At 42.6% G+C, this 21,638-nt stretch overlaps 1 protein-coding gene across 1 annotated transcript in view; it reads right to left on the reverse strand.

The window, feature by feature from the left end:
* Nucleotides 1–21,638, reverse strand: part of LOC124798316 (venom dipeptidyl peptidase 4-like) — a 318,770-nt gene that overhangs the window by 61,026 nt on the left and 236,106 nt on the right. The window contains exon 11 of the mRNA XM_047261654.1: nucleotides 18,501–18,754. Within this exon, the coding sequence (XP_047117610.1) occupies nucleotides 18,501–18,754 (254 nt within the window). The remainder of the gene's footprint in view (nucleotides 1–18,500; nucleotides 18,755–21,638) is intronic.

The raw sequence follows: 21,638 nt of genomic DNA on the forward strand, positions 1-21,638 counted from the left end.
AGGAGAGGAAATCGTGGCGAGCAGCATCAAAACAGTCAGAAGACTGATGAAAAATTTAAAAAAAATAAAAATAAACACTGATGACCTTCGATATCCATGGATTTTACTCCCCGTAGAAGAAGATCCCTTGGTAGTCCAGGCGAAAGATGGGGAGATGGTGTTCATGAGGACCTGCTACAAATCGGCAGATCTGACAGGTGGCAGAAATAGGGAAACAGATTACAATGGAAGAGCAACAATTCTGTAGCTGCCTCGTGCCCTCTGAGCCCAATCGCGTGAAGTAAAGTGTCTGGCGAATAAGCCGAGGCCACGACAATCGGATCACGGATTTACTTCAGACTCTGTACACATTTAACAGTCCACAAGGACAACATTATGTGCAATTAGTAAAGCGTTCTACTTGGGCGAAACTTTGCGCTGCGCGTGGTTAGCGTCCGGAATGTTCGAAGAAAAAGAAATTTTTCAAAATGTCAATGTGCTTTGTTTGTCCTTAGAAACTTTGATGAATCATTGTGCACGTGGAAGTGCTTTGTTTGTCCTTAGAAACTTTGATGAATCATTGTGCACGTGGAAAAACGGCATTCGGTGAAGCAGATACTGTTTCACTCTATGTCTGTATGAAAAATATCACCCTGCAACTTGTAATGTCGGTAACACATGCCACAATTAGTCGTACATTACTTTCGTATTCGGGCGTATTTTAACTCGTTGTATTCTGGAATACAGCTATTTACATTTTCACTTATCTGTGTTTGATTTGGACTTTCCAAGCCTGTCTCTCGTCCTTACCAGATTACAGGTATAAGAGATTTCGGAAATCATGACAGGCATACATTATATTTGTAGATAATTATAAATATAGTATTTGTTGTGATGATTAAAATTGGAGAACAACCAAACAACAGTGGAAATCCAATAAGAGTTCACGCAAATACACGTCTTTTCATCATATTGCCTCTCAAACGTAATATGTATGAAATAATGTGACTAGCGTTGAATAAAATATGAATAAAAACTATGGGCAGGATTTGATCCAGCGATCCACCGATTACGGAGCTTGAACGGTAACCGCATGACTACCGCCAACTCGTGCTCGGCGTAACAACGCATCGGTACATTACTGGTGCGTAACACTCTTGTTGCTTTTTTCTCGAAATCGATAAGTACTACGCCTTACTACATGGACATTTTGCTTTCCTAATGGAATAGTAAAAGTGTTGTAAGTCTGAAATAAATTCGTGATCCTATTATCACTACCTCCCCTTACAAGATCTTTTGCTGATGATGCTTTTATACACAGAGAAGTGGCATCACTAGGAAATTTTAGCGAAATGTAGGAAGACCTGTAAGCCATTGACGCTTGGTTCAGGGGTTGGCAGTCAGTCGCCATTATAGAGAAACAAAGATATGGAAATGTATAGGAAAAAAGACGCTTCTTGCATGGTTACACGAGCGCTGAGAAATCTCTGGAAGCGCTTGTAGCCATTAAATATCAGGTAATATGTGTAAAGAGCGACTGAAAGTTGAACGACCACATAGAACTTATCACAGGTAAAACAGATGCAAACATATTAATGGGCGAATCCTCAGGAAAGGCAATGTACCCGTAACGTAGGCAGCTTAGAAAACGCTTGTGCGAATAACACATGAATATTGCTCTTCAGTCTGGGATCCCCGTAATAGACGGGATTGATAGAAGAAACAGGGGAAGTCTAATGAAGCGCAGCGCGTTTCGTCAGAGGTTAATTCAGCATGCGCGAAACCGCCAGAGATTTAGCCCGCTGCAGTGGCACACATTGCAAGAGGGGCACCATGGTGTGGTTCACCATGGTAATTCTTACAGCGTACGTTCCTAGAAGAATCAATCAATACATTACTTCCTCCTATAGATTTCCGTGAAAGGACCATTAAGGTGAAATTAGAGAGACTAGAGATGACAATGAGGCTTACGAACAAACTAGTGGCGAATAGAACAGGAAAGGGGAGGGGAAGGGAGGGGGTGGGGAAGTGACATTCGTAGACAAAGGAGCCACTGTCACATGCTGCAAGATGACTTAAAAGGCATAGACTCAGATTACGTGATATTTATTTTGAAGAACCATTTACTGACTTCGAGCTCTCGGAATGTTGTAAGCTTACCCGTGACTTACATCGTCTCCGTCGTAGCGTCTTCCACTGCAGATTTCGAAGGAAACGCCGACGTCAATCGCAATCGATCATCGAAAAAATTCGATAGTGAAAAGTTTGTGCCGGACCGAGACTCTTACATGGATGTCCGGCCTAACGCGAGCTCTTGCCTTAACCACCTCGACCTTCCTCACACTGGTAATTAGTAAATAACTTGTAAATCCTACGTAGATTTTACGCCAGAACAGCGGTGGTTTCGTGGTTTCTTTGTGCCCATTTACAGAAACTACAGTAGTCGAAATTCATTTCTTTACTTTCTATTTCAAGGGGCACTAATTTTTAATAAGGTCCCTTGTAGACAGAAAGGTAATTATGAGAACGATCTCTTATATAAGAGGTTTTGTAAAATATTTGGCAGTGTGCAGAAGTGTGTGTAATATGAAGATAGCAACTGTTCTCGAAAGGACAGATGCCATTGATGACCATGCAGCTTCTTTAGAATAAACGATAATTAATTGAAACCCTCAGCTGCCGACAGGTGTTGTTGATATACATCCATGGGGACAGCTGAAATTTGTGCCCCGACCGCGACTAGAACCCGGGATCTCCTGTTTACATGGCAGACGCTCTATCCATCTGAGCCACCGCGGACACAGATGAACAGCGCGACTGCAGGGACTTATCCCTTGCACGCTTCCCGCGATACCCACACTCCCAACTGTCCACAATCTACATACGTAATGTACCTAATAGGTATTTGCCCATCCACTCATTAAAGGCGCACACTAAGTTCTCACAAGAAGCGTGCAAGGGATAAGTCAGTGAAGTCGCGCTATTCGTCTGTGTCCTCGGTGGCTTAGATGGACAGAGCGTCTGCCATGTAAGTAGGAGATCCCGGGTTCAAGTCGCGGTCGGGGCACACATTTTCAACTGTCCCCATAGATGTATAACAACAACACCTGTCGGCAGCTGAGGGTTTCAGTTAATTATCGTTCTTTTATATGTGTTAGAGTGTGGTTCTAGCTTTTGTAAAATGTTTGTTGGGCCCTTATTAAACTGCTAAAGATCTACGTAAAACGAAACAACAGACTTCTTCCGTGTCGACAAAGTAGAGGTGTGAGTTACCTGCCTGCAAGGGACCTCACCGTCCTAAGACGACACTGACTTATGACATTTAATAATATACACTGATCAGCCGGAACATTATGACCAGCCACCTACTATCGATATAAACCCGTCCATGAGGTAGCAGTGTCACCTGGCGAGGAGTGACTGCAAGTCAGACACACGCACAGCGCATTAAGTATCAGTGAGCGTGCTGCCCGTGTGTAGAGTGGGGAAGGCGCGCGATCTGAGTTTGACTGAGGGAAGATAGTGATGGTCCGGAGCCTCGGCACGAGCACTTCGGAAACTGTTCGAGAAGTGCTGTGGTGAATGTCTTCAGTACGTGGTGAAACGAAGGTAAAACATCGTGCAGACGAATGAGGAGCTGGGGAGCCACTCCTCATTACAGACGACGGACGTTGCAGGCTCGTCAGAGTGGTAAAACGGGACTGGTGGCGAGTTTCGGCGGAACTGACATCAGTCATATCCGGGGCAGAGGCCAAGTATCTCTGTACACACGATGAAAACGATGAGCCCCCGCAGCCGACGACCGATGCATGTGCCAATGTCAACACCTCGACGTCGGAAACTGCGACTGAAATGAGCACACATGACCATCGGCAGTGGACGTTGGGGCAGTAGTTTGATGAATCCTGATACCTTCATCGTGCCGATGGGATGGCACAGATCCGTCGTATTCCAGGGAAACAGCTGCTTGACATCTGTAGTGAAGGACGGAGACAAGTTGGCGGAGGCTCCATTATGCTCTGTGTAACATTCACGGGTTCAGTGGAGCTCGTGCAAGGCACCGTGACAGCAACGGAGCATCGTGTACTGGTTGCAATCCACGTACACTTTTTCATGATGATCGTTGTTTCCCGCCAGCAGTGGCATTTTCCAACGATACAATGCGCTGTGTCACAAGGCCAGAGCTGTGATGGAGTGGTTTGAGGAACACAGTGGTGAGTTCCAACTGATTTTCTGGCACCCAGACTCGCCAGATGTGAAACAGAGCGAACATTTCTGGAATGTGACTGAACGTGGCGTCAGAGCTAATGGTCTCTCTCCCCCACCGTCCCCCCGCGGCATAGAATTTACGGGAGTTAGGCGACTTGTCTGCGCGGATGTGGTGACAACTCCCTCCAGCGACCTACCAAGGCCTCATTGCTTCCACACCACAAAGCGTCGCGCTGTCAGCCGTGCCAAAGGTGGTCATAATGTTCTGGCTGATCAGAGTATGCCTTCGTTATGCTAAGGCAAGCACTTCACACTTCATACCAAGTTGCAAACCCGGATTGGTAATTTATTTGCCGTGTGCACTTCACAGAAATGAATGAGGGGTTAGAAGTTCAAGATAGGTAAAAATTTCACAAACGAGTGATTCGATGAACATATTGATATATATGTTGTAAGAAGTCTTCGAAATCAGGTACTGTGAATACACTTAAAATACCTTACATCTACTAAGAATACACACAGTGCATTTAACATTGTTAGTTTGGTTAACGAACACTCACTCATAGAATATAAACATGCACTTACGTCTTAGTAACTGATGTGACTGCCCAAAGAAAGGCAAATACGTGTAGGATACTCGTGAGATCGATCTGTTGCTTGCTGCAGTGGACACACAGTGAGGCGAGACAGAAAACAGGAAACAGGAAGCAAGAATGTGCCGATAGTGTAGAATTTGTGAAACTGTGGAATGATATGCTATAATTAGTGCACTGTTGCTCTCCATACGGTACACCTTTCCGTCCAGGTGAGTTGAAGATAATCCTCCCATTTGTGGATGCTGCTTCTGGGTGTCAACAACGGTCAGCGATGAGGGTGTTACAAAAAATGGTCCAAAAATGGCTCTAAGCACTATGGGACTTAACATCTGTGGTCATCAGTCCCCTAGAACTTAGAAGTACTTAAACCTAACTAACCTAAGGACATCACACACATCCATGCCCGAGGCAGGATTCGAACCTGCGACGCGACCGTAACGGTCGCGCTGTTCCAGACTGAAGCGCCTAGAACCGCTCGGCCACCGCGGCCGGCCAAGACGGTGTTACTACTGGAGAGTTATACGCGTATTAAGTGAGATTTAAGACTTGATTGGACGGGTCGTATGGGATTGTTGCCACAGATACTTCGGAAAGTAGATTCAGCCACCAAATCTGGATGGTTTATCTTCTTCCGTCCATAACGACCCGTTTAAGATCGGTTACGAGAGTTGAATCTTAAGGGGACTTGTTGTGTGTGGGAAAGTATAGTGGGTGTTTATATACATGGTTAATCACCAGATACTTGTACCGCAAATATTGCGCAAATTGGAAGTGCTATTGATGTGCGGTTTTCACAGATTGGACTGGTAGTGAGGTGCCCGTATTATTAGCCAATAAACAGACTGTAATAAAACTTAGAAACTGTATTTTTTGCGGAGTCATTCACTTTTTTAAATACAGCAATGTCTGTTGACATTAATAAACCATAAGTATAATAAATCTGAATATAAGTGATGTTTGTTACAGGAGTCTAATCCGAGTCGTTTACAAGATATCGTATATGGAAACGTTTCCACACCGACACTTGTTTTTGCCATTCAATTTGCTTAGTTGCTAGGTACGATGTGGTTACGTTTGCTTACAGTGTGTTTGTGTGTTACTTGAGTGCTCTGGGACTCGTCAGTACGTGACAGTGCGAGCAGTAGGCCTTGAGGGGACTGCGGGATTTACCAGTGTAGAAGAAGCCGACGTGATCACGGTGAATGGAGTGTTTAAGTGTTTAGGAAGTGTGCGACAATATATCCCAACAGGCGTCAACCATTTCGGCAATTATTTATCAACCTGTTCAGACAGTTACGTGAAAGTAGTAGTGTAACACCTAGACAACGTAACAGAGGAAAAGAAGTGACGACGCAGAAGGGAGAAGTTAATTTTCCTGCTGCTGTTGCAATTGATCCGCACCTTAGCTCCCGTGCAATCTCACGAGGAAGTGGCACGAGTCATACGCATTTTCCACTGACCCAAGTTCCATCGCTGTCACATCTGTCTCCACCAAGATCTGGCTGGAAACGATTATGAGAATCGTTGTAACTTCTGTACATTGCCACCAAGACGGATACTCCAGACGTATCATGTATGTTGTTTAGTGATAAAGCCACATTTACCAACCAGGGCTAGTTAAACCGCCGAAACTTGCACTGTTGGTCCGTTGACAATCCCCGTTGGCTTCATCAAGTAGAACATCAGCGTCTATAGAGTCAAAATGTGTGGTGTCGGATAGTGAAACATCAGCTCAAAGGCTTTTTTTTCGTAGACGGAACACTGAAACTGCTCAAGTATCGCAGACTCCTAACGGACCATCTTCCACTGATGCTAGAAGACGTTTCCCTGAAGACTAGGAGAAACCTGTGGTGCCGATATGATGACTGTCCAGCCCTTAGTGCGCGAAGTACACAACACGTTTTCAGGAATTGTTTCCAGATTGTTTGACTGGATGCAGAGGACCTGAACCTTAGCTACCTCGTTCCCCGGGTTCGACGCTTGTAGACTTTTTTCTGTGGCGAAAGCTGAAAGACGCTGTCTACGAGAACATACAATCCACTCCCGATGACGTGCTGCGACGTATTGCTGCAGCCTGCTCGGACATCTCCGCTGAAATGCTGCCACGCGTGCAGCAGTTTTTAGATGTCAGACTGCAAGCCTGTATTGCCACTGCTGGTGGTCATTTTGAACGTAATGTGTGACGGTTAATTTTCTCCTTATTGGTCATAATCCACATAACTAGTGTATGCACTTGTGTTGTTTAGTGTTCCCTGCTACAGACGTTATACAAGTGTCTGTGTGGGAAATTTTCAAAATACGATATGACACAGACTGTCACAAGGATCATGTAACAGACAGCACTGGCATTCAGATTTACTCTACTTTTACTCTGTTAATGTTGTTTCACTTAAGAAGCATATTTGCACGAGATGTACTCATTCTTAGTACTATTAAGACCTGTTGACCGGCTAACAGTACGAGCCCCTGACTACTAATCCATTGCCTGCCGCGATGGCCGAGCGGTTCTAGGCGCTACAGTCTGGAACTGCGCGACCTCTACGGTCGTAGGTTCGAGTCCTCCCTCGGGCATGGGTGTGTGGGTTGTCCTTAGCATGAGTTAGTGTTAAGTTAGAGTAAGTAGTATCTGGACGCATTTGGTAATAACGTCGTTGTACTTCGCGTTTCTGCATTTACCGAACGCGAACTGGAAAGCCACGAACGCTACGCTAATCCCTTGCCTATATGTCGGTGTTTAAATATCCACATTGGAGCCTGCCTATGTTGAATATACGCTGCAGCAATGCCCTTAAAAGGGAACTTTTTGATCGCGCATACCTAACTACTCCCCAAACTCTCTAACTCTTCCATGTCTCCTCCAACCCCATTTTAATCTTCTGGACGAGTACTGTGATACGTGGAAAACTTCAAATAAGTCCAGATAAAAACCAAGCCACCCATCTTCGGTCGCAGCCACTAGGCGTTTCCGTAGTCCATATTTCCATCACTCCACCTACAATCAAGACATCCCCGGGACTAACACGGTAAAATATTTACTACTAATCCTCGGCAGAAAACTAACATGGATTGCACACTTCTTGACCATCCAACAAAAAGGCCAAAAACTACAAAAGCTACTAACAGGTCACTGCTGGGATCTGCAGCTTACCGTTATCCCACTTATAAATCTATCATCCACCGCATTGTAATCTGCACTAATTTTGCCTGGATCTTGATCTCCCCTGAATTCTACAAGGCCATTGAAATCACAGAAAGACATGCACTCCACATCGCCGTCCACTTCCGCCAACCTTCTGCTGCAGAAGCAGACTTCTGTCATTAACTGATTCATCAATTAATATTCATATACAGAATGAAGCACTGAATTTTGTTTTTGAAGATATCTGGAAACTTCAAATCGGATTAAAAGAAGATTCTAACAATATTTGATCGTATCGAAGGGATACATTCAGTGACCCAAAATTCGAATACCTGCCCTATCCCCAGAGAAGTCGGATGGGGGTCAAGTGTCAAATCTTAAATAGAAACCGCCCCCCCTCCCCCCCTTGGATAGTAGTTAGAACAGTTCAAAGGCTTTTTATCAATACATTGTTCCACATAATCTGTAAAAGAAATTACTCCTATAATGTGGGCAGTTACTTATTATGTTGAGGAGAAATATTTTTTTTTTTTTGCTGTTAAAACCAGTTTCTTACTAAACCTTTTCGAATAACTGCCGTTTTAACCTTCTGGGATCCTAATCTGCTGTGTATTTCTTGAGATAATATTGTTTCTCAGCTGTTTTAAAACTACTTAGATTTTTTCAATTGGAGTACCGTCTATCACGCAACGAAAAAAGTTAAGTACAGCAATTACGCATTTTTTCTCTGAGAATGGAATCCGCGGTAGAAAACGGGATTCTTACTTTAGATTTGAAAAATGATCCCCTCTCGCCCCTTTCGGGGCAGGGCAGAGTGGGGTTGAGTTTTGGCTGAATAAATATCTTCCTTCGAGACTAAGAACTTTCGTTACAGCCAGTGTTGTAGCATCGATACTGTTAAGTGTTTCCAGTGGAGTCTCCGAGATCTTCTTTTACATACTAATCATAGCTTTCTCTAGAACATTCGGGCGAGTGCTTTCTTTGACGAACTGGAGAGTTTACCGCTGCTAAGTAACTGACGTATGAGGCCGTCCAGGCCCCTCTCGGAAGAAGAAGAAGAAGAAGAAGAAGAAGAAAAGCGCTCCCCGGCGCTTAAGGCCTCCACCGGTCATCTTAACACGACGATTCGTGAACCCCCCGCTGAAATTGTAAGATTAAGATGGTGTGCATTGGTCTGTGAGGGTCAGGTGTTATTTGGGAAGGAATTTCATTACATTCTGTTTATAGAATCTTCGGAAGTGGTGTTATTTCATTTCAATGAATTTATTTACAGGCTGATCCCGAAGTCGGTTAACATTCGATTCAGGGAACAACGTACGTAGACAGCTAAAAATTGAAACACATGCGTGAAATAATACGGGTTTTCCTGAAATCAAAAACAACTGCAACAATTGGCCAACACGTGGCGCTGGACAGCAACATGTCAATTACGTCGCATAAGAATCGTGTACAAAATGAGCCGTAGTTATAGAGAGACACATGCTGGAAGGTACGACTTATATGCAAGATGGCGCTCCACCCCATATTGCTAAATATGTGAAAGATCTTTGACGTTAGCAGGCTCGGTGGAGTTACTTGTTACTCTGAGATTCATTCCACCCGAGTACCTTGGTGACCAAACCAAATAGTGTAATATGATTGAAAATAATTGAGTTTTGTTTCTATTGTAAGTAGGCTGTTTAGGTATGAAAATCACTGACTGCTGTGTGCAGTCTGTGGCTGGTTGGTATTGCTGTAATATTTGCTATTGTAGTGCTGGGCAGTTGGATGTGAACAGCGCGTAGCGTTGCGCAGTTGGAGATGAGCTGCCAGCAGTGGCGAATGTGGGGAGAGAGATGGCAGAATTTTGAGAGCAGACAATCTGGACGTGTGTCCATCGGAAAGAGTAGATTTGTAATATTGGATATCATGAACTGATATATATGATGACTTTTGAACATTATTAAGGTAAATACATTGTTTGTTCTCTATCAAAATATTTCATTTGCTAACTATGCCTATCAGTAGCTAGTGTCTTCAGTAGTTAGAATCTTTTATTTAGCTGGCAGTATTGGCGCTCGCTGTATTCAGTAGCTTGAGTAACGAAGATTTTTGAGAGGTAAGTGATTAATGAAAGGTATAGGTTATTGTTAGTCAGGGCCATTCTTTTGTAGGAATTATTGAAAGTCAGATTGCGTTGCGCTAAAAATATTGTGTGTCAATTTAGTGTTTATCAGAATAAGTAAAGAGAGAAATGTCTGAGTACGTTCAGTTTTGCTCAGCTGTTTGAAAATCAAATAACGTAGAGGTTTTCCAGCACTGTCATAAGGGGACGTTTCAGTATGTATCGCTACCAGTGGTTAGTCACTTGAGAGCAGGGATGCCGAACAAATTACATCAATTAGGCCCTTCAGTGGGCTAACGGCCACCTAACGTTGTTAAGTGTCGCCGGCACCACAGACGACGAACTTTATACTTCACGAAGATATGTTGCCTTCGAAGGTAGACCTGCTCTTCTGCTCTCGTCGTATTCACTGCAATCTCTTGTGGGAAGAAACAAATAAATACTGTAATTTTGGAAATGAAATGGTTCGTTGTAAGTAAAAAAACCGATTTACCATGATAACCGAAATGTAGTTGAGAAGCACGTTGTCCTCTAAGAAAACACATGTTAAATCTGCAAGGGATCGCTGTTAAAGTAGTACTTGGCACCTGTTTCTGAATCAGTGGGCACAACAATGACAGAGTATCAGAGTAACGGCTTCCCTTCCGCGCCATGTGATGGCACACGCCACGCACCATTCATGTTCATATTATTCTTCACTATGGACCAGGACCTACTACTTAGATAAATTTGAGAAACGCTAGCCACTTCTACAACGAACCGCCTGTACTGGAAGCGCCTAGAATTTGGATACCGGTTTCACGCAGAGTAATTGTAAATAGTTCATTTTGCACTGCCACCCGGGTCTTTTAATTATGAAACTACAATTCCACTCGCTCGCAACACATTCATTCAGACATGAAACAATGAATTTTGATTCTGTTATACGTACTCAACCAGTCTGCCATCTAAAGTGCTGTACTTTTGAAGACATATCGGAAATTCCCACCAGCACCTAGCTGTGCACGAAATCTCTTACCCATGAAGATGAGACAGGATCTTTATTGCGATACGCGGTTCTATCGTTGTTCTGAAGTTTGTCATGGTTTAACGAAACCGAGCAATGAAAGTCACTTCCTAGCGTACACGTTCACTGGTGTGTATTAATAGCTGAACAACCTACCCCATGCTGAACTGCTGTTCCAGGCACTCTGGAAGTTTTTGTACTTTGAAAGTACTTAATGACCACATAACCTGAACATTTTAGCGGAACGGTCAGATACGAGTAAGGCCTCAGTGACGGCTCAAAAGCGACTCTCTGGATTGAGCGCGACAATCGCTAAGCTGGCACCCCCTCCGCCGTACCTATACCTTCGCTCCTTATTTTGCCACTACGCGTTTCGATGGTTCACACCATCGTCTTCAGTACCTGACGTATGTCCTCTGCACTGCACATTACATTTACACTGTCGTTCAAAAGACGTTGTTCATGTTACAGATGTTTGTTTGCATTGCTTACAGAGCTACAAAATTAAATTGTTTTATAGAAACTATGTTTTTCTTTTTTAAATATATGAATGGTCTGCACCAGAATACTTCATATGTGCACAACCCATTTATTTATTATATTAGATAGCTCTGTTGTCGTTTTTTAATGTGAATGTGCTGCAAAATTAGGTACAAAAATAATGGTTAAATGATTATAGACACAAATGTATTTTCCTTTTGTTTTGAAAAATGTCAATGGACTGCTCTCGATTATAGATATGTGCACACTTTAATTATTACTTTAATTTTTTATGTATAAAAGATTACAACAGATCGTATGTGTGTTTTAGGTTGAACTTATTGAGGGATGTTTGGAAGTGGTTACATTAATTACTGTGCACTGGAACTGTAAATTGTAAGCGTGGTTTGTTTTGTCAAAGTTTTTCAAGAAGTTGGTTGAGACTGTTTCACTATTGTCATTGAGCAGATGTTCCGCAATCTTCTGTGTATATAGATTTATAATTCTTCGTATAGACACATTCTGTGTTCTTTGTTCACTGTATGTAGTATTTCAAGGCTCCTTTCTACTGTGTCAAATCAATGTCCTGTGTCTTTTATATGGGGGGCTATTGCATATTTGTGTGGTGTGTCGTGTTGTGTTGTATCAAAAGGCATTGATGTGTTCTTTGAATCAGTAGTTAAGTTGTGTCTATTTGACTGTGTACTGAGCCAGGCATTTACTACATATTTTTTATGTATGCCAGAATGTAAATTTAACTGGACTGTATTTTAATTTATGAGGAAGTCTTGGGCGTATTTTATTGTTTTTGGAATGCAATTGTTATTTTGTGTTGCTTGAAGATATTGGCAATTTTTTGGGAGATGTTACCAGGGAAGGGGATGCATGTCGTCTGTGTACTTCCTTGTTTCTTGGTGGTTATTTTGTTGATTTCCTTTTTCCTTTTTTTAAACTAAATTGTGTATCAGTGTAGGTTTATACCCATTAGCTCCAGCTATTTGTTTTATGATTCTTATTTTTTACTGGAGCCTCTCATCACTCAGTGGGACTTTTAGAGCTCTAGGGATCATTGAGCGGTAAGCTGCTAGTTCGTGCACATTGGGGTGGTAGGAGGAAGCATATATGTTTATATGTGTGGTTTCCTGTAAATTTGGAAGACATTTGTTATTTTGGTTGCAGACAGATAAATTGAGGAAGTTAATTGTGTTATTTGTTTCCTATCGGCATGCGAATTTAATATTCCTGTGAATTTTGTTGAATGTTTGAAGGATGTCTTCAGACACCATCTTTATTTTTCCCATCAATGATCATAAATGCATTGTCTATGTATCTTCTTCTGAACAGAACTTTTTTGAATGCGTGTTAGCTTTTTCGTGAGAAGTTTGTGCTCTAGGTGGCTGAGTAATATTGCGACAATAGTTCCTGATATGCTGGCACCCACAGCTAGCTCATTTGTTTGCTTGTGGATTTTTCCACTGAAAGAGAAGTAACTGTATTTCAATATCAGTTGCAGATAGTTGATGAATTTATGATTCCTACTGGGCAGAGATTCGTATTTTATTAAGTTTTTTTTAGCAATATCCAAAGTATTATGAATGGGGATGTTAGTATATAGATTCGTTGCATCTAGAGATACCATTTGGCATTTGTTGATATTGTTTATGTCTTTTAGATCACTAGCAAATGAGAGACTATTTTTTATTGGGTTGTTACTGTCAAACACAAAGTTATCCCGTAGTATCTTCCCAAGTTTCTGTAGAATTTTATACCCATGGTAGTTTATTGAGTTTGAGGTAGATCTTGTAGAGCCATCTGTTTTTATCGGTTTTTAATTGGGATCTTAGGCATGACGCTGTTGGATTCAAGCATGTAAACTGGAACTTTTCCGTTTCAGTAAGCAGGAAGTTAGTATTTTTGAGGAGGACCTTAAGTTAAATTTGGAATTTATTTGTAGGGCCTTGTCTAGCTCTATGACATTATTTTCTCCAAAGAACTTTAGGGTTTTCTGGCTGGATATATTCATCATCATCATCGTCGTCGTCGTCGTCGTCGTCGTCGTCGTCATCAATACATCCTCCACACATTCAACAAAATGCAAAAGAATATTAAATTACACGTGGACAGGAAACGCAATGAACTTCTAGATAACTAACTTTTTTCAAAAGCTTTGCCAAAGTACTTGATGCATGCTTACAATTTACTGTTTCATGTGGTGTCACCGCCAGACACCACACTTGCTAGGTGGTAGCCTTTAAATCGGCCGCGGTCCGTTAGTATACGTCGGACCTGCGTGTCGCCACTGTCAGTGATTGCAGACCGAGCGCCGCCACACGGCAGGTCTAGAGAGACTTACTAGCACTCGCCCCAGTTGTACAGCCGACGTTAATAGCAATGGTTCACTGACAAATACGCTCTCATTTGCAGAGACGATAGTTAGCATAGCCTTCAGCTACGTCATTTGCTACGACCTAGCAAGGCGCCATTTATGCTTTGCTATGTATCTAATGAAGCATGTACTGTAACGAGAGATGTTCTCCAATTGTGGATTAAAGTTAAGTATTCTACCAGTTACCTCCTGTTTTGCTAGTCTTATTTCTCTGACCTGTTCCAGACCTCACGACAGTTTGCGTGAGCTTTAACAGCGTGCATTTCGGCTACCTTAAAGTGGCTTGGCTGTCTAGCCACGCCACTACATTTCAATGCACAGCAATCAACATAACCATTCTCATTTATCCATCACTAAGTACAGCCTACAATTTATGTGCATGATCTGTTGTAATCTTTTTATAAATAAGAAATTAATAGAACAACTCAAGTGTACACTTATCTACATCTAAGAGCAGCCCATTAACATTTTTCCAAACAAAAGGAAAATACATTCACGTATATATCCATTTCACCATTACTTTTGTATCCAATTCTGCAGCACATGCACATTTAACAATGTATATACAGCTACATAACGTAATAACTGAGTTGTGAACCTTTCAGTATCCTGGTGCAGCCCCTTCATATATTGAAAAAAATGTTTTGTACAAATCATTTAATTTTGTATCTCTGTATCCATTGTAAAAGTAAGGAAAAAACATTTCTGTAATAAGTACAATATCTTTGAACGCCAGTGTAAATGTAACGTGCAGTGAAGAGAACATAGATCAGGCAACAGTATGCGCACCTGCTACAGCTTTTCTGTCCTTGTAAGTGCAATTCATTTTCAGAAATTGATGTTATTTGACCTATTAAGTGCCTTTTCTAAATAATTTTTATAATTAGCAGAAGACACAAAATAATCCACAATGCCCTTGGTCTGTGACTGTACTCTTCAACACCACCAGTCATGTAAATAAACCATTTCCCATGAAGAAGATGACGTGACCATCGAAATTCGTAGTGGCAAAATAAACAAGTGACTGACGCAGAAACTGTTTTATTTGTGACATGTGGAATAATAGAGTCTACTACCGGATGTTTGTGTCGCTCTGGCACAATATTTCGGCCACGTAACTCGTTGCCTTCTTCAGGTGTGCTGTTCTTCATTACCTTCTGTAGATAATTATTAGAGTGTGTCTTTCTTAAACTGATGGATTAAGAATAACTGCAACTATTTTGTCAAGATGACGATAACTTGCAATATCGCACATCGAAGTCGTACGGGGTTGCCCGCAGAAATATCAGTCCAGTGCTCTTTCTTGCTACCGGAAAGTTATTCCTACGCTGGACTGGTCCTATTATCTACTGGAAGCCTATTACTTTCTCTCGCACTTGACACTCCCTAATACTTCAGGCTACGTCAGCCTGTGTGTCTGCCCGCTCTATGTGACTCTGAGCCTTCTACACGGATCGTTATTTCGGACACCTGACCAATGTCACCGGGTTACCCTCATTTGCATTTCTTTGGACAATAAAGCAAGTAAAACAATTCAAATTGCCTTATGGGTGGATTGAATTGTTTCCGTTTAGTTATGGGCGAAGCCCTAATGCTTTTATTATCAGAAATATTATTCTTGAAGTTTTTAAATGCAACATAGTGAAAAATACTATGGGGGGTGGGGGAGTACGTTTACACAGTACCACGTAACGTGGTTGCTACGTCACAGTCTCTTATGCACGTAGTTTAATGAGGATCGTTTAAGGGCCGCCACTTCCGCCATGCTTATTGGCCTCGCAGACTTCCAGACCTCAATCCATGTGATTATTGAATGTTGGGTCACCTAAGTCTCAAGTCTACCGCGACCATCCGACGTCATTAGGGATGCCAAAAACAACATCCGAAATAAATTTCTTACCCCATCTATTGATATGCTGTACAGTGCTGTTCACAACATTTTGCTTCGACGAAAAGGTATTACTGACGAACGACAGCCGACATGCTGAGTGTTATAAAGAACATACTTTTTGCTAAAGAAGTCAATTGTTATGCTACTTATTGCTTTTGTATCATATGAAGCGCCATCTCTTCAACATTTTGTGCACTGTTTTCGGTGTGTATAAATCCCAGTGTCATTTCAAACATGTGTGTGTATTTTTACCTCTCTGCCTACATCATTCCCTGAAGTACTGAATTTTCTCATGTTAACGGTCCTTCGTGTCACCCAGCAGTTGATTGAAGAGAGAAGGATGTGTAAAAGCAATTGGCTTTCTTAGCGATGCACGTGCACATGACCACTTATCAGAGGTCTTTCGTAGTAAGCTATGTGTCATGTTTACTTGATCATCGCGTGTCACATAATTATGGTGTAAGCTCCATCTCTAAGGGTTTCATTTTCAGTATCTTTGAATGACATTTAATTCGTCCTTGAAAAGGACGTATGAAGCATAATAGTCAATGTGCGAAAACCCATGTGCTTACGTTGCCCTCAGCAATCAGTGCAGTTTTGATGTTTCTCCATTTAGATTGCGCAATATGGAAGTGTGTCTTACATTTGAACCCCCATTGCGTGTTCAGCTTCACTGCCACGTCTCTGACTAGTGGATTCCTCAATCCACACAAACAGTTCCTACGGCAGAGGAATACGTATCATGTCTGTTTTGAGTTTTGTCTCAAGCGGGTAGAATACTGTATTAAAGCAAGATTTTCTTCAGTTTTCCGTGTACCTGACCAAACCTCTTCTCACCTTTATAAACTGCTCTCTCTTTTGCATCTGCTTTCCTTTCATTAATAATCATCATTAAGGGACTATAACTTTTTATGTTATCTTGTTCATACTGAATGTTGTACCCAATAATGAATATTGTGAATTTATACGAGACGCATTCATTCAGTAAGTAATGCAACACGTTTTCTCCTCGGCCAATTTCGGTTGAAAAAAACGCGGAATTTGTTGTGGGACATTATGAAATATTTCCGCTTCAGCCCCAAAAGTTTCATGAAATTCCGATTGGTGGCGGCTCTGTAAGTAGCCTTCAAAATGGCGTCTTTAAAGTGGATGTGCGTTCCGAACAAGGAGCTCTCAGAGTTTCTTTTGACGCAGAACCAGAGCGTCGCAGATATTTTTAAGCGCTTGCAGAATGTCTACTGAAGTCTGTCAGTGAACAAAAGCCCGGTGAGTCGTTGGACGAGGCAAGAAGCAACGTTCACAGTATCAGCGAAGGAATAAATTGTTAATTACGCCTCCAAGGTGACGTGAATTTCAACTTGCTACGTCTGCCAATTCCTGAGAAAAGCGGTCTTACCAGACTGCCAGATAACAAACGAGAAAAAAATTATGATTTTCGTGTTATATAACTAGAATTTGACAATTTCTGGAGATTTTCGTTCACTTCTACTGTGAAACTCTGCTTTTTATCAAATTTCATGATTCTAGGACAAGGGGAAGTCCCCTATAGGTTTTGATGGAGGAGTTTGCTAGTATCAAAATATGCGATATACACGGCCGTATCTTTTGACTGTATTGACTTAGAAGCGTTAATGTTTTACACTGCCATAGGATCGTAGATCTTAGTACCTGACACGAATCTGAACTTGTTGCATCTACCCGTTCCTGTAAAAGGGATCTTGACAGACAGAAAGTCAACAAAGTGATCCTCTGTGGGTTTTGTTTCTAGCGGTTCAGGTACGGAGCCTCAAACAAACTAATTCTAATTTGTTTTTGTGTATTTAAAATGTCATTTCAGGTTATGTAAATTTTGGCTGAAGAGCAGTTTTATCAGCTGCCAGCCCTTCCTGCCTGGGGAACCGAAACGACAAAGTAGAAAAAATGCTAGCTCAGATGGCTCTGAGCACTATGGGACTTAACATCTGAGATCATCAGTCCCCTAGAACTTAGAAGTACTTAAACCTAACTAACCTAAGGACATCAAACACATCCATTCCCGAGGCAGGATTCGAATCTGCGACCGTAGCGGTCGCGCGGTTCCAGACTGAAGCGCCTAGAACTGCTCGGCCACACCGGCAGGCAATGCTAGCTCAGTAGTGACTTCATCGCACCTGACCATGGAGGCCAACTGCGTCAATGAAATATTGTGGGAATTTTGCAACGACATCCGACATTTTGCTCGAAAACCATTTGTACAGTTAGTTTGTTGGCAAAGCCTCAAGCGATACAACTCATATTAGTTATTTTTATAAAAAGAAAATCTCTGAGGAATCTGCGATGATTCCTGCAGAGAATTTGTTGAGATTGGAAGAAAGCACCAAGGTTAGTTACAACGAGAAGTGCACTGTAGACAGGATACGTGCTCGGCAGCTTTTAATTGTGTGACGGAGGGGAAGAGTTGAACGTGGTGCGCGGTTACAGAGTGCGGTGGGCGCCCCAGGGTCAAGTGGCAGCCTTACCGAGCAGTTTTCGGCGACGGGCGGCGATCGCACACTTGGGTGGTGGTCGCCGGCCACTTAAGTCTCCTCTGTGGGGGCTCCATCCCGTGAGACCTGAGAGGCGCCGTACACGCATTGACGCAGAAATTTAGAATAACCGCGATATTCGCGTTTTCAAGTGCACAGCTCAAAATCTGTAGGTGACGTACTGAGGCTTGGCAGAAAGTAATTACCCAGCTGGTCGGCCGTGGTGAAGAGGGTGACGAGTGGAGGGTCCATGGGCCCCGAGCAGGAGAGCGCCATCCAGCTGTAGTCGGTGCTGAAGGAGGCGGACGCGTAGCGGCAGGGCTGGCCCTCGGCGGTGGTCAGCCGGCAGCTGACGCACTCGGCGGCGGCGCCCTCCTTCACGGCGAGCACCTGCCGGCGGGACGGGCTGGGGGATGCCGCCGCCGCCGTCGGCTCCAGCGCCTCCGTCGCCTGGAACCATCTGCAGCACCAGGCACCCAGTTCCACGACTGCACACTCACATGTAGCTGACCACACAACGGAACGTACTCTCAGTTCGAATATAATGAACTTGCTTGAGGCAGAGAAGCTTATATCCACGAATAAGCACGGTGTCAGAAAGCATCGCTGGTGCGAAACAGAGTAGAAATATCTCTGGAGTGAGCATTCAGAAGCGCAGAATTGATTTTGTGTTGTAAACATACGTTGCCACAATGGTCACGTGATCTCGGGACGCCGTAGATTCGTTCGACATTTGTCCTATAAATTTTGAATGTTGTCATATCGCTACTAAAGACCGATTCCCTTGGTAAGTGCTGTGGATTTAGTACAGACGTTTTGCAGGCACCATAACAGTTTACGTCTGATATTTGAAACAAATTGGGCTCTTAGCTTTGAAGAGCAAAATGAACGAGCATGACGTCACAGAAGCTTCACGTCAGCATGTATTTACAATGTCTTTCATGTCACATCTCGTCAAGTCATTTAACACAGTACTGAACGGAAAAATTGGGGTTTTGAGTCACCATTCCTAATATGCATAAAATGTTAGAATATAGTATCAGAAATGAGGAGCTAACAACGACAAAGTTTGTCAATGGCCGAAGCAAACTTTATAACCTATGTTCTTGATCAATTACGTTTGGTAAATTACTGAGAAGTGAGACAACGTTTCAAAACATCGACAATTATTTGCTAGGGAAAATATGTACATTTTATTGCTGCCAACATACACTGCGCGGAAAGACAGCGAAGGTAACATAAGAGAAATTAGGGATTATACAGAGGCATACAGACAGTCGTTCTCCTATCGCTCTATTTGCGAGGGAAACAGGAAAGTAAATAACTAGTAGTGGCACAGGGAACCATCCGCCACGCACCGTACGGTTGCTTCCAGAGTATCGATGTAGATGTAGGTAGTGCAGTACCTGAGAAAGAGGTTAGTGAAATATAGGATACCAGTGTGTCCTCCATATGGTACGACTTACAGCAGAAATGTACCCGATTCAAGAGCACAGTACACTTTCTAATATTGTTTCCAAATGAAGTATACGATTCCCACCTCCGTTGCCTGCCAGCACGTGCTTCATCAACGTTACAATACAGCAAGTGCACACTCAGATGCATGTAGGTAAAAAAAAATGACTTGTCATCAAAAACAACAGCTCGCGTCGTTCACAGGTGTACTAATCAACCCGATCGTAATGTAAAGTTTGAAGGAATCACATTTCAATCTTAACTGGAGCCGTTCAACCAGTATTTTCTTTTGCACACATCAATTATGGCTGTGCCGTTTTCTTTTGGGAAGGAAAGATTGACACAGAGTCTACATGAATTTAGAGAATATCGTTCTTGTGAAACAACTAGCTCTTTACTCGCATGAAGTGTTGAGGGATTTCAGATTCATTCAGTCTTTCTGGATTTCCGGAAGGCTTTGACGCTGTACCACACAAGCAGCTTGTAGTGAAATGGTTCAAATGGCTCTAAGCACGATGGGACTTATCATCTGAGGTCATCATCCCCTAGAACTTAGAACTACTTAAACCTAACTAAGCTAAGGACATCACATACATCCCTGCACGAGGCAGGATTCGAACCTGCGATCGTAGCAGCAGCGCGATTCCGGACTGAAGCACCTAGAACCGCTCGGCCACAGCGGCCGGCGGCTTGTAGTGAATATGTGTGCTTATGGACTATCATCTCAGTTAATTGAGTGAATTCCTGTCAGAGGTCACAGTTCGTAGTAACTGACCGAAAGTCATCAAGTAAAACAGGAGCGATTTCTGGCGTGCCCTAGGTAGTGTTACAGGCCCCTTGCTATTCCTTATCTGTATAAGCTATTTGGGAGACAATCTGAGGAGCCGTCTTAGGTTTCTTGCAGATGGCCCCGTCGTTTATCGACTAGTAAAGTCATTAGAAGATCAAAACAAATTGCAAAACGATTTAGAAAAGACATCTGTATGGTGCGAAAATTTGCTACTGACCCTAAATTACGAAAAGTGTGAGGTAATCCACGTAAGTGTTAAAAGAAATCCGTTAAATTTCGGTTACACGATAAATCATTCAAATCTAAAGCCCATAAATTCAACTAAATAACTAGGAATTACGATCACGAACAACTTAAATTGGAAAGAACACATAGCAACTGTTGTGGGGAAGGCTAAGCAAAGACTGCCTACACTACGCTGTCCGTCATCTTTTAACATACTGCTCCGCGATGTGGGATGATTGACCGGGTACATCGAGAAATTTCAAAGGAGGTAATTTTGGAAATTTTTGGTAAGCTTCTATGGAACCAAACAACTGAGGTCATCGGTCCCTAGACTTACACACTACTAAATCTAACTTAAATTAACTTCCGCTAAGGACAACACACACACCCATGCCCGAGGGAGGACTTTAACCCCCGACAGGGGAGGCGGGGCGAGGGGACCCGCAGTTCATCGTATCACCATTATGCCGCTTGCCGCCCTTCCACTATACTCAGTGAACTCATATATTAGGTACATGTCGCCCAATTCATTTTCAATTAACCTATCCGTACTGACGTGTGTCCAAACGAACCCAAGAAAGAACAGGTACTGAACCCAAGCTTGAGGTCGAAGAGGGAAGTGAACGTATGTGTTGTCAACTATCTTTGAAGCGGAACTTTTAATGTCACTCCATTTACAGTGTTCACACGATCGTAATATGATATCGTTGGATGGTATATGAATGACCGTCTTCTGTTTATATTGACACAACACGCCATTTGAACAGAAAAATCGACTTACTTGTGTTCGTTTTATATGTCATACTCTATTTCCTTCCCTTAACTTCTAATCGTGTGTGTCTGAATGCGGTTGATGATCATGATGATGTTTGGT

The sequence above is a fragment of the Schistocerca piceifrons genome, chromosome 5 (assembly GCF_021461385.2).
Source record: "Schistocerca piceifrons isolate TAMUIC-IGC-003096 chromosome 5, iqSchPice1.1, whole genome shotgun sequence".
Classification (NCBI taxonomy): Eukaryota; Metazoa; Arthropoda; class Insecta; order Orthoptera; family Acrididae; genus Schistocerca; species Schistocerca piceifrons.